General features: G+C 41.0%; 1 protein-coding gene across 4 annotated transcripts; it reads right to left on the bottom strand.

Moving 5' to 3' along the window:
• Positions 1-1,729: 1,729 nt before the first annotated feature.
• Positions 1,730-12,536, bottom strand: LOC142383758 (carbohydrate sulfotransferase 1). Of its 4 annotated transcripts, XM_075469463.1 has the most exons (4): positions 12,022-12,536; positions 10,276-10,811; positions 8,692-8,863; positions 1,730-5,452 (listed from the first exon to the last, which is right to left on the bottom strand). In XM_075469463.1, the coding sequence occupies exons 2-4, from the start codon at positions 10,276-10,278 to the stop codon at positions 4,326-4,328; spliced, it is 1,302 nt and encodes a 433-aa protein (XP_075325578.1). In that variant the 5' UTR covers positions 10,279-10,811; positions 12,022-12,536; the 3' UTR covers positions 1,730-4,325. The 4 variants fall into 4 exon arrangements, with proteins under 4 accessions (XP_075325578.1, XP_075325577.1, XP_075325579.1 ...); XM_075469462.1 differs by having other exon boundaries at positions 10,276-12,536; XM_075469464.1 differs by lacking the exon at positions 10,276-10,811.
• Positions 12,537-14,283: the final 1,747 nt, after the last annotated feature.

Raw genomic sequence — 14,283 nt, 5'->3', positions numbered from 1 at the left:
ATCATAATGGCGTAACCTAACTGAATAGACAAGGAGGAGACTCAAGCGTAATGTCCAAGAGAAGAAGAGTCAGTAAGTAGTGAAAGTGAACCAGGCAACACTCCAGACACAGCAACATCAAAAAAGCTATCCCTCATCCATGGCCATATTTAGCTGTTTGACTTTATCAGCTGTAAGGATGATTCTTGGTGACTGCTTTGAATCTATGCTTATGATTTCCAGTATTTTGTACTTTATTATGTTTCAAATGATATGATGTTAGGTTGTGAGGTTCAGATTGCTTTGCATTGAAACAGCTGGTTGGATTGTCCTTCAAAGGGTTGATTCTTACTTTTTTGCTTGAAGTACAACTCAGAGCATGCACATTTTCACTTTCATGTGAGTACAAAAATGACATCTGTCCTTATGCTTTTATCAGTATTTTTAACAAAAGTATATGTCATTGAGTAAATATTGTTTGTACTTTTGCAGCCTCTGAAACCTAGCTTGTTCCTCACCTGGTTTCACCATGTGCTGATGTGGGAGCCTTTTGTCCATGATATCTTGAGTTAAGCTGTATCTGTGTTTAAGAAACAGTGAGATTATTTGTGTGGTCTCTATAACATCGCTTTCTGACAGGTCTGTGTGGATGGTAATCACTGGCACAGATGAACCGTGTGCTACTTAGCTTCTCCCACAACCAGAAGCCCCCTCACTTTTTTTTCAATATTGATAGGACCTGAATTTGTCAGTACAGTTAAGGGGACACAAAGAGGTTGTCTGTATTGAGTGCAGAAGAAATGGGTAATTAGCTGATGGCTAACTCAGGTCACTTGCAGCTTTGTGAGTCAGGGAGGGGATGGAAAAGCCAATTAAGCGCTTCTTGTCGGATGTCATAAAGCTTGTCTTTACGGCCAGTTTGTGTAGCATTACAGATTACGTTTAAAGAAAGGCGGCCACCCTTTTTTTCAATGCATCTTAAATCCTGTTTTTCCTTAGCTGGATCTATAGATCAATTATTTGGCAGGAGATTAAATATCCTTGGTGTCAGTAGCTATGGGGAATTTTACAGAAAGGATGGGGAGGATGGGTGTCTAGAAATAGATATCTAAAGGGATGGTTTCACCTCAGATTTAATAGTACTCAAGGAGCAGTATGACCCTTCTTCTCAAATTGCATACTTTCCATCACTCTCCCATGGCTTTCATCAGCATCATGAGGAAGAAAGCTCATAGCTACCAGCGGGAGAGAATTGCAGCCTCCGTATGAATGTGAACATTGCCTTTTAAAAGCAATGTTCACATTTAAAAGGCAAGAAAATCACAGTCAATCAGTGGTTTGTCTATGATTCATGCAATGAGCCTTTCCTCAGAAACTACTTATAGCGTTTATCTCAGGAGAGCAGCTCCACATGGAAATAAATGGGCTGGTGCCTGGAGATGGCACACATCCTTTCTCTGTTTAGACACGAAAACTGGTTTCAAATTTAACCTGGAGCTGCCTAATCTCTAAGTACTCTGCAGACACAGACTGAATGATACTGATATTATTTCAGTTATGTTCAAAGTTAAAAAAAAATTAAACTAACTGTGAGCATTCTGTGCTCTCTTGAGGAAAAATATCTGTTTCAACAGACACGTCAGCAGGGTTGAAATTACACAAGAAGACCATCTATATATAGAAGGATTTCAAGATAAAAGACCACACACTTGCATCATTCTCTGCTTTCAGCTCAAAAAAAATCAGGCACTTATACACTTTATTCACAGGATTAAGTTAAACACATCAAACTATTGGTTTCTGTATAATTAACACGTCATAATTTATTCTTAGAAATCTAAAAAATATTAACAGTATAATCACAAAGACAAAAATCTTATATCCAGTACATAACATTTGCACACTTACAGTAAGTTGTTATTATGCACAGTAAAGATTCAACAAATCTATTTACACATTCCTGACATCCTGAAAACAGAGCTACTGGCTACCGTAGGAGACTCCACCAGAAAAGATTTTAATGAGACTTTTACCAAAAGGCGTTGGAGATACTTCACCATTTAGTGGACTTTAGTAGACACCTGTCCATGGATTTGGCCCTGAAAAATAGCCTTTCAGATACATGGTAAATTTAAGGTCATGTTTATTATTATGCACAGCAATTGAAAACTAAAAAGATAAATAAAATCTAAATTCTCTAAATATTGAAATCATGATAAAATGAAGTGATAAAAAAAAACACAGCACAGTAACTTCCTACCATTAAGGTTCACTGTATTGATGTGTGGATTTAACACATCTATTAGTGTTGGACAACTTGAGATTGCTGTGGGTCATGAACGCAATATCCAGGTAACAGAACCAGCAAGTCAAATCAAAATTTGCCTTAAATAACCCTATCAGTCTGGCATTCGGCAGCAGAGAGCATCACATTGTGTTACACAATGTGTGTATGTGCCAATCTGTTCAAAATGTTTTGAGATTAAACTCTTTAATCAATCAATACGGTTTCTTATTTATGGATATTCATATAACTTTTGTGCAAAACTGGTCAACACAACTAATGTACAAAATGTTCTTCCTGCACAACACTTAAAAAGCAGCCATTGTCCACACGAAAGCTGCAGACCTGGCAACCCTGATCCAAAAACGGGTCCCAAAGAAACAGTGTTTGTGGGTGTTTTCAAGTCCAGTCGAGACCATCACAACCAACAAATCCTGCCCCTTTAAATACAACTGATAACTTGACTCATTTAAAATTGAAATTCTTGTGACCTTTAACAGCAGTTACAACTTCACATGCTGCCAAAGAAAATGAATGCAGGAGAAGAAGCTGCGGGAGACCTGGACGGTATCATAATGGATATCTTGTTTAAAATAAGTAAATAAATAAATTAATAGAAGTAAAAGATACTAATAATTTGTCTCCAGAACTCAGATTCACATCTTAGCATCCAAGAAAAAACCTTCAGCACTATGTATGCTTATTCAGACAACTGGGGGCAAGCACTTTATCAGCACATCAGAAAGGAAGCACATAGGAAAGAAAAACTGGGGCTCATTTACACCATACCAATTAATGTGTCTCTCTTAAGGAGAAACATCAATGCTCCAAGGGTTGTGGACATTGGGAGCATTGGTGAACATCTGTCTTGTCTCTTTGGTGTACAACACGCGGTTGATACTGTTGTACTCCGTCTATATATTTTTTTCAGCTGATCAAACATGTTGCCTGTCAGCAATATTGTCACTGATTGGCTGCTCAGCATAGTAAATGAACTGAACACTTTAATTTTTTGATCCATTAAGGTTAAATATCTAACAAAAGCACAAAAGTACAAAATAATCAATATGATGTGTTTATATTAAAACACAGGTTTTGACACTTTAGACAGTTTAGAGCTAGAACTAAACTGGAGAGTAAAAACCGGTATAAAAATTAGCTAGCTTTATGCAAACATTGCTTTCATAACATTTTGTATCTTTGCAACCTTACGGATTCCTTTGCTGAATAATGCATAGACTAGTGCTTCCTTCTGCACTGCACATATTGTCCTCTTGCACAGATAGACTATATGTCCTAGATGGGAGGTAAATGTCAACAATGTGTTCATGGTGTAATTTTTTCCCTCCAGGCGCTCAAGACGTAAGGTGACATATGAGGGAGATTTTCATCCCCACTGGTTTGAGACATCAATTTGGTGCATGAGCACCTAAAGGAAAGGTTAGCAAAGTCTAGCAAAGCTAGTTAGTTAATCTGGCAATCTTCCTCCGTACCAGAACTCTGAAATCTTCTCACAATACCCTTAATATTTAACAAGATAACGCACCTTTGCAATCGCTGACTGCTGACATGATGTGGACCACACTTTTCCTCCTATCCTTAGTGCTGGTCATGTTGCAAGCCATTTCAAAACCTTTATTCACTGTCGTGAGATCAGATAAGCAGATCCACCAATCAGGCATGATTTACATTTTTACAGTTTGAATTTAGGGCAAAGATGTTACTTGAACTTATGGAGTTTTCCTGGACCTGGCTTTAACTTCAACCTGTTGAAGTGTTAAATATGTGTCCTCTGTGTCCCAGTGTTTTTTGGTTGTGGTCATAACTTGGTCTATGTTAGGGAGGTCCTTACTACAGCAGTACTATATTTATAATACTGTAATACTGTATATTGTGTCTTAATGTTTCTCAGCATCAAACACAACATTTGGTACTTTTGATATCTATAACAACACCTACCAGTGATATCAAATCAATGAGTTACAATCATTTTCTAAGCATCTACAGAAAACTCAATATCAGTGCATTAATAAATACATTTTATTAACCATTATCAAAATGATCATGTGACAGACTGAAATGTCCTCTCCTCTACTAAACTATGTGACAAGTTTCGGAGTTCAGCTGCAGAGTGAACCTGTCTGTATCCCAGCAGAGCCAGAGTGTCATTACACAGATTCTGAACCGTTCTCACAATGTCAAAGCCAAGACGAAGCCTCCAGTTTTCAGCTGTCACTCTAGAGTCTCTGGTGGTGGAGTATCTGTAATTCCACTCGGATGGAGCTGACACGTTACTATTGGTATTCTTTGCAATCCACGTCCTCACCCTGTCATCCATCTCCAGCCCCACAAACCTGTAGATTTCACTCGCTTTGGCCCGTGGGCTAAAAGCCAAATCTTCATACCGTACCAGTAGGTAGCGTTTGTGCAGCCATGCCGGCTTCTGCAGACCTGTTTCTGCAGAGGCTGCCATGTCCTTACAGGTGCTGGTGATCTGTGACAGGTCTACGTATCGAGGCTGCCTTCCAGTGGCGTTCCATATTTTCCAAGCTCGAAACTGCTCAGAAAATGCTATCATACGTGAGGCCAGGATGGCTCTGGGGTCTCTCACAAGGTGGATGATCTTCAGGTCCAAACGGGGATCTTCTGTCAGAGTGCGCAGGTCACCAACCTCAGGAATCCGCACAGACTTTATGGCAACATGTTCTTTCGACAGACAAGACATAGAGGCTAAAGTAAGGTTCAGCGCCCCACACTTCTTCGGACACCAGACTTCATCAGGTGGATCAGAGGCCATATTATCCACCACTTCTAAGCACACAGGAGGAGAACAAAGGGCATGACTGGAGCTCCGTCGGAAAAAGGAGCTTGTTATGTGATCCTGGGGCTCAGGGCGGATGTAGTTTTCCATAAAGTGAAGGTCACAAGTGTACAAATTGAGGAGGAGGTCCCTGTATGCTCCCAGCAGGGCCCGACGATCCAAGGTGCGACGCAGCCTGCTGCTGGAGTTGGTGAAAGCCTGCTGGACATGGTAGAGAGGCTCGAACACATAGAAGATCCCGGGATGCTGGTTGAGGAGCTGCCCGGTGAAGGACGAACCACTGCGTGTGGTGGCAAACAGAAGGATGTGCCTCCGAGGTGACGCGATCTGCACCCAGCTGTCATCACATAAGGCTGCCGATCTGGAATCTTAAGCAAAGAAAAGTAAAATGATCTTTTGTGTGCTGTCAGCATTACAGTGAGATTCATATGACTTTCTCATAAAAAGTGACAACATTTTTAGACGGCTCACTTCATACGATGATGTTGTCGTTATTTTGAGTTCCGGTAAAATTAGATTTACACTCATGAAAAAGAAAGTACACTCTCTTTCAATTCCAAGGTTTGAATTATTAGGACATAATAAAAAAAAAATCTGATCTTTATCAGAGGTCCGTTTCACGTAGCAGGTTTATTGAAAACTCTGAGTTGGTTAACCCTGAAATGAGGGAAACCCTGAGTTTTCCGTTTCACAAAGGGAGGTAACTCAACCCCGAGAAAGAGGGGTAACTCTAGCCTGTTTCACAAAGAGAGGTAACTTAACCTCACGGTCAGTTACCGTAGTAACAGACTCTCTGAACCTAACCTGGTCGGGAGCAGGTTTTATTCAAGAAACCGTGAGTTTCTTTCTGTCTCCGCCCTCTTTCAGCCACACACGCCATTTGATTTCCTCATTCATTCAGTCAGCAGAGCGAGTTCTTCTACTTCTATAAGTCCATCAGGCACAGTAGGAGACGACTTTTTTCACGAACATGGCATGTCCTTTTGACAACGATCCTGTGGATGAAGGTGCAGCATTATTGCGCAGAGAAATAAATATTCGTCGGAGATGGTTATCAGACCGCGCATAGATTTTTGCATTCACAGACAATTATCTTTTTGAGCGGCACCATCAGAATGTGTTGGGACAAAAGAAAAAAAAGACATAAAAGACAAATAAATATTTGTATGAATAGGCTTAAAAAAGACATATATAGGCCTATTATATTTTATAAAGGCACTCGTGTCTTGGGGGTGGACTCCCTCCGGGGATTCCCTCAGCCACTGCCCTCCTGTTAGAGGTGGTGGCCACCACCCGTTTTACAGGCATCTGCCTTCTTTCTGTTGGCTCAGTAGAAGTCTGTGTTAGTTTAAATAGGCTTAATTATTTACAGAACATGATATAGATGATGACTCTAAATTGTCCTTCGGAGTGACTGTGAGTGTGTATGGTTATTTGTCTTGTTTGTCTCTATGTGGCCCTGTGATGGACTGGCGGCCTGTCCAGGGTGTACCCCGCCTCTTGCCCATTGACCGCTGGGATAGGCTCCAGCCCCCCCGCGACCCGACTGACGGATTCAGCGGTGTATAGATAATGGATGGATGGATGGATGGTATAGATGAGAAGACATAGTTTATGTGTGTGAAAACAGCATTATGTTGGGAATAAAATAACTGCACAGTCAAATAGCCACTTAATATTTATTTTACAGTGTAAAACATGATCAAAATGAGGTACCTCCATGCCGAGGTCTCACCTGTTTGAACAATGTTTTTATATTTCATCTTAAACTGCTGCCAAGAGCGCTTCTCGCCCGCGGGATTGCACCTAAATGAAATAAATGAATGGGCTACCATTCAAGCAGTTTCCCTGTAATATTATTGTGATTGCAAAGGACTACATTTAAACTTACACTTTTGCTGCTGCAACGGTGTTGCACTTATTTCTAAAAACGTATTGAAACTCGCCGTATGAGCGCATTAAGATTTCCAATTCGAGGTTGGTGAAAAAACGTAGCCCCTCCTCTTCCCCGTTGCCAAGGTGACTCGTCGAATCGGGGCTCCATTGATGCTGGCTTTTTAAAGTTGTGGTGCACGCGCTAAACTCAAGGTGAACTTACTCAGAGTTGATTAACCTCACTCAAATCAGCGTTTCTGGAACCGAAAACTCAGGGTTTTCTATCTCAGAGTAGATCAACTCAGAGATCAGGAATAGACTCAGAGTTGGTTGAACCTGCTACGTGAAACGGACCCCAGGTCTTGGTATTAGTCATCAAAATAACCTCAGACAAACAACAACACATGAGATATTACAATGTGTCATTATTTATTCAGCAAAAAAATACCAAAATGTTGGAGTAATGTGTGAAAACGAAATACATCACACAATTTAATAACTTGTAGAACCACGTTTAATAACTAAATTACCAATAATGTAAACGTTCTTGTCTTGTCTGTCCATAAAAACATTGTTCCAAAAGTTTTGTGGTTTGTTGAGATGCAGCTTTGCAAACCTAACTGTTGTATGTTTTCCACTATGTTTTACAATAGAATGATGGCAACAAATAATTTGGCCTTATAACCCTTCCCAGACGGAATAATGAGTGCTTCTCCAAAATCATTGCTGATGTCTTTCCACCTTGACTGTGTTAACACACACCTGAATGCTCCAGACCAGCAAGCAAAATCTTCTGCTCACACTTGCAAATGATTAATTAATCAAGTAACACCTAGCTGCTACTTACCCTTTTAATTCCCATGGAAGCAGTAAGGTCTACTTTCATTACACTCTGCTCTTGCAATTTGGCTTAGTTTTTGGTAAATAAATAACGACACAGTGTAATAACATGTGATTTTTATCTAAGGTTGCATTTAAAATAATTTTTTTTTTTTCTATTCTACTACTACTCAGTAGTATCTTTCTATATATATATATATATATATATATATATATATATATATATATATATCGATATATATATATGTATATGGATGTGTGTGTCTATGTGTGTGTGTATATTCTGTTGGAAAAATCCTGTATCAAGCCAATAAAGCCAATAAAATCTAAATGATTTAGATAGTAACCATGCATGAGTAAGTTGCTTGTCTGCCGTTGGTTTCCAAGTGCGTTTGTGAAATGGTGGATCTCTAAATATAGTGCAAGTTGCTAATGTGTAATTACTGCTGATGAGGAGTTGATTGCAAAAAGGTTGCTACTTTAGCACACACAAGCCTGTCCCTGGGAAGCTACATCTGTGCTATGAGAGGGGATTAATGGAGATAAGTTGGAGGATGATTGCAAAAAGAATCATTTTCTCTCCTCTCCACTTACAAGGGAATTCCCTCATTTAATGCTCTACTTTTCATTTACTTTTGTATCAGTAATAGCAGTGATGCTGCAGCCTGATTCTCTCTGTCTTTAATGGGTTTTTTGCCAAAGTGATTAAATATGAATAATTTTACCAATCAAGTATTGAGAATATATCTGCATACGGTGTGTGTTTCGTATTGACCTCATTTTAAGTTATTAATGTTCCTTTTGTGCTTTAAAAAAAAGAGAACCACACAGCTACACATTCTAAGATGTGATACAGAATGTGGGCCGATCTTAATTTGCCTAAAAGTTGTACCTCCACGGTGTCTGCTCTGGCAGCGGTAGGTTCCCTGACAGGGTCCAGAGAGCGAGTCCCTCAGGGTCCGGATGGCCGTGTACTGGACCCCAAGAGACGCACATACCAGCAGCAGCACTGTCTTCCAGGAGCACTCCATCCTGCCCCCACCTCTGGCTCTACATCCTTCACGCTGAGGCCACCAGGGATGCACAGAGAGACACACAAAATGAGATTTCATTTTGATGCTTTTTTTCAGCTTCATGCATGTGCAGCTTCCACACATTTCTGCCTGCAGGTTTCTACTGATAGTCTTCTGAGCAGCTATCACAAGACCAGTTGGTAATATTGCTCAAGGCCACTTAGGCAGAAGAAGGTCAAGTACATGTCTAACATTTCCTGCCGAGATTATCCCTGCCAGTCCAGGAATGGAATGGAAACCTTGATAGCACGTTCTTCTTAAGCACAGAAAAAGAGTTAAGACAGACGCCACTCTTATATCAATGAATATGAAACAGGCTATTAGCACATACTTGCTGGCGTAATATCAAACCTCTCAGCACTATGCTAAGTTGAGTATTTACCAAAATGTCTTCTCAATCACACATATGCAGTGTTTCTTAAAAATAAATCCGCTCATGAAACATTCTATCTGTACAAGTGAAGAAAACAGATGGAACCTTTTAGCATTTCTGACATAAGTAGCTTAAATACTTTGAATAAACAGTTCAAAGGTTCAGGATTTGTTTCCTGAAAAACTCCCCCTTTTTTCCTCAGAAAAAGTACTAAGGTCAGACCTTCACAGGGAAATGGAAGCAGTGATCTCTCTATCTACAACAGCTCCAGTATTTGGGATACTCTGCACACTGTTGCATAATTGCATTTAATTTTTGCTTCCCCCTCTTCTGGGTAATTAAGCCTCTAAGCCCAGTAGAGAGCTACGTATTCAGATAAATATAGCTTCATGAAGAGAGAAGTTTCCTTTGTACGCTTCCGAGTTCTTTGCCACTGGGGATGAAAGAGCAAAGGAAGATGTGATTTTGCCAAATGTAGTTGGACAAAAAAAAAATTAAAAAGTGCTGCCACCCATACATCCCTATATGCACCAAACTGATGGTAGGTTTCTCTTCATCCCTCAAAGTAGCTTTGCAGAGCCAATCATCATCAAAACCACAGGTGAATATACATCATATTACTGACAAAAATAAATGCTGCCTTCCCCATTTGCCTTCTCTCTCTCTGTGTCTCTCTCTCTCTCTCCAGTCGGCCTCTTCTTCATTAATGATGTTTATGTGTCCCTGGCAGATTCATATCCTCAGGAACGTATCATACTGAGCTTTTGATGTTCCATTAATCACAAACAGCGCTAAACCAAAGACGTTTACTCTGTGGGTGAAGGGAAAAGAAATCAAGCTGACATCATGAGCCATTCTGTTTGAATATGGCCAAAAACAGCGAATGCAAAATGAACTCATCAGGGGGAGAAACTTTGTTTCTCAGACTGGTAGTTGCAGAATGACAGGAACAGGGAAAATGTACTGTTTGAGAGAGACAGAAGAGCATGCAGAATAACTGAATGTCTACAGATAATAAGAAACTTCTTACCATCTCTGACACTTAAAAAAACTGTCATTTTGACCGTCCTGCCATCCATACTCCACTCAAACTGCACAGCTGGCTGACCAAGGCACATCATATAATTCCTTAGCGACAGGTTTTCTTTTCTTTTCCAGTCATGATCAGCCTAAGAGCCCCTCTGCCCTACACCCTGCTGCCCTCTGGAGAATGAAGACAGATGCTTCAATAGATTTAGGCAATTTGATTTGCAAGTCTTCCTGCATCCCTGGCTTATAACTCCTTGTGCGTCAGGACTCGCATCAAGAATAATAGCCAGTCTGCCGGCAGCTGGATGGGGACTGCAAGCTTCAGATGGTCTCAGCTTTTGTATCCCTCATACAATAACAGTTCTTACAAGGGATAAAAAGCCTCAGGGACAGGATCAGCTAAAGATTACACTGTGTGGTGCACGTTCCTTGGGCAGGTTTGAGTTGTAAATTCAGTGAGCAGAGGGACTGCCACTGCTGAGATAACACAGCCGGCAGCAGGAGTGTTGGCGCATGGTGCGAGAAAGATAATTGACTCTGTGGAAAATAGAAACAATAAATTAGGTTAGAAGTTAGTGATGATGGTGGGACTAAGGGATTTGGGATGCAGATGATTGAGGGATGTGACAGTGCCAAAGATTTTTCTATTAAGGTGCCTCAGTAAGTTCACAGATCCTCTGAGTGAAGCTGTTTATTGACAAAGGCTGATTATCAATCCTGGAGTACACGGAGGGGTTAGCACCAGGGACTGGATAGTGTAGTGGTAAGATTGCCACCTTTCATGTAGGTGACCTGTGTTCAATTCCCTGCATGAAAGATACTACCTCCAGTAGGGAGGCAAGACCCCCTTACTCTACCTGCAGTAAGTTGTTTTGGATAAAAGCTTCTGCCAAATGCATAAACAATAACGCCAAGAGGATTTTGTCTTGTTTTCTGTGTTCTCCATATATCTATCCATGCCTCCCCCCCCCTTCTCTCACTGTCTTAACCAGCACCACAAACACAGAGTCACGGGCTGGAGGCACAGCAGAGCACTGCAGCGAACAAGATGCATGTGACCCCGGGCTACAAAAGAGCTCCTGTGATAGGAGAGAAGATGAATATTGTCCTACATGATCACTTCGGTGGGAAACACACACAGAGAAAAGGTACTGAGGGAGAAGGAGGAGAAAATGGAGAAAAGGGTCAGTGCTCATCTCAGCAATGATCAAGATGATTGCCTGTATAGGCTGCTGACTGTAGGTTGTTCTCACTGTGTACTGGAATGAAAACAGTGAAATAATGGGCAGTACATATGTTGTTTAGTTTGAGTGGGCTAAAATAATATAGGATTCATTCAGAGTTAGCATAAGTCCACAAGTGTTTGAGTGACTGTAAAAGTGATGAAAAGCCTAAATTTGCACATGAAAACACAATGAAAGAGGTATGATGTCACCATTAAAAATGTAAAAACACAATTTGAGTTATACCACAATAATAAAAAATACTGCGTGTTTGAATGAGTTAACAGAGTCATGGAGAATTTCAGCTAAACTGCAGTCGATAAAGTAAAGTAAAGTCATCATCGAGTAGCTCGGACACGCTTTCCTACAATGAATGCACAAATTGTCGGTGTTTTTAGTGTTTTTTTCTCCTCACATTCTCCCTGTCATCTATAGCGTGTCACTTTGTTCGGGATTCTCTACGCGTGAACGGCACAACAGCGAAATAATGAGAAAAGAGAAATAAAAAAGCAATGCTGGCTTACCATAAACGCTCCCGATTAGATAGGACATTTCTCTGGCCGGTCCGGTCCTGCACGCTGCAATTGCAAAAGTGTGTCAATGCGTGTTTGTGTGTGAAGCGGAGGGAAAGAGCGCTGCCGCCGGTGTCCTGAGCCAAAGTGGACTCAGAGCTGGAGACGCGCCATGGATGGAGAGCAGCGAGAGGCAAGGAGAGGAAACATGCCTCACCCTCCAGAGATGCAACTGGAGCTGAGACTCGAGATTGGATGCAAGACTGCCTTGCCGTGCATCACGCTTTGATTCCTAGGGTACGTTTCATTACGTCTTAGAAATGCAAGCGAGACAAAGAGGAAGTAACATGCGAGGTACCACTAACTCGGACTACTGTAATACGTGAGAATGCTTCTATCGCCTTCTGTAATTTAGCTGGTTTGTAGGAATAGGAGAACGTAATATTTCTTATATCGCCTTAAGGCAGGCTTCATCAGCTCCAGCCAAGCATCAACAATCATTTAAGCATCCCACCAGCATCCTTTCCCATCCCTCTCTCTGCAGGGGTTCTCACTATAGCTTCAAATGTAGCACACACATAAAAACATAGTTCTCCCGTGGGGTTACACTGACATAATGACCTCTATTTTTCCTCATCCCCGTGAAGATGACTGTTATCATCAAATCAGGCCCCCCTCCCATTGGAGGAATGGCCACCATATCATTGCCCCTGGGGGTTTACTGTGGGGTCATATTTAGCCACTGACAGCTCCATTACTCCTGGAATTGTGTGTGGATTCTGTTTGTGGTCTTTCAGATTCATCTCCCACTGAGGCAGAGTGACGCTGGCAAAAGTCTGGCTTTACAGACATTCATCGAGAGATCGGTAACACAATGTAGCTGTTGCTGCAGCAACATAATGTCTGCAGCTGAATGAGCTGTTAAAGTATAAGAAGCCATGCAATTTCTGGTAGTTGTTCCATCTTTTCTTTCTTTACAGGGACAAGAGAATACACTAAAATAACAGAGGACAGAAATTATCTCAGATATGGGGAAAGGAGGCGAAGGAAATCTACCCACGCAGGTAAAGAGTTAGCTTTTTCTGGTGCTCCAGGGTTGAGACACATTATCAGTCACAAAGGATGACAAGCTGCCAAGAACGCTCTGTGAGCGATACAAAAGCAAAACGTTCTCCTCTCCTCTGTGCACCGATCCCTCCCTCTGCCTGCCCACAGCATCGATTCCCTGATTCTGAGCAGCTGAACACCTCCAGCCTCTTGGTGAGATTTGAAGAAAAAGTTGCATTTTATCTGAGCGAACGCTGAATTCTCCACAGGCCTCCCTGTTTAGCTCTGCCCACACGTGGTCGAAACTCACACATATAAAGAGCAGAAACTCAAACAGCCACAAGCTTGCAATAGAGGGTGAGACTGCCTTTCATTTATCTTTTCTAAAACTCTTAGACTTTTGAACAATGTTTCATGAATCTGCATCTTTTTTCTCCACATCGTCTGTGATTCAACTCTATATCTAATTTTAATATGAGAGGAGTATCCTATAATGTAGTGAATGGGAATGCTCCACTGCATCTTACACTCCCTTTAAAACATCCATTCCTGTCTGTCAGCTTGTCACAAGGAAATGTAGCTCTCACAAATTTGCCAGTGAAAGACAGCTTCCGATTGTGTACACTTCATCCAATTTCCGAGAACTAAAACAACTTACCCTTTACTCAAGCCTACTTTGCTGTATGCGCAATAAGCAGGTGAAAGAAATCTAATTTTGCTTACTTGTGTGACAGGAGAGACAGCTAAATTAAATTCTGCAAACCAATAACACAGAGCACAAAAGCAGGCTTTCTCTGTTTCTCCCTTTTATTCCCCTGGGAACATCTAAGGACTTTTGAACAAGTCCCTTAAACAGTAAAAACACCACGAAGGCACAAAATTATATGTCTCAAGGTGTTAGGCCAACATGTGCTGTACTATATAATTGGGAATCAAAACATGAAAGCACAGAGGCGGCACTCTAATAGAATGTTAAAGTTAACTAAAAATACCTTAACCTTAACCACTAAACCACATCACAACTAACTCGCAGAAGTTAGGCTGCTCTCAGTGGGGTAAATTTTCCCTGATGCTTGGTCACCTCGATACTCGCTGAGGCTGTTTGCTGACTTACTGGTGAAACTACTCAGAGCAAATTTTCAACAAGGCTCAATGTTATTAAATCGACCAGATATTTGAAGTTTTGAGATATGCCAAAAAGAAAAAAAAAATCTCAAATCAATATTA

Source organism: Odontesthes bonariensis, chromosome 7, assembly GCF_027942865.1.
Source record: "Odontesthes bonariensis isolate fOdoBon6 chromosome 7, fOdoBon6.hap1, whole genome shotgun sequence".
NCBI lineage: Eukaryota > Metazoa > Chordata > Actinopteri > Atheriniformes > Atherinopsidae > Odontesthes > Odontesthes bonariensis.
The sequence above is the reverse complement of the archived record's forward strand: the minus strand, read 5'-3'. Positions and strand labels throughout refer to the sequence as shown.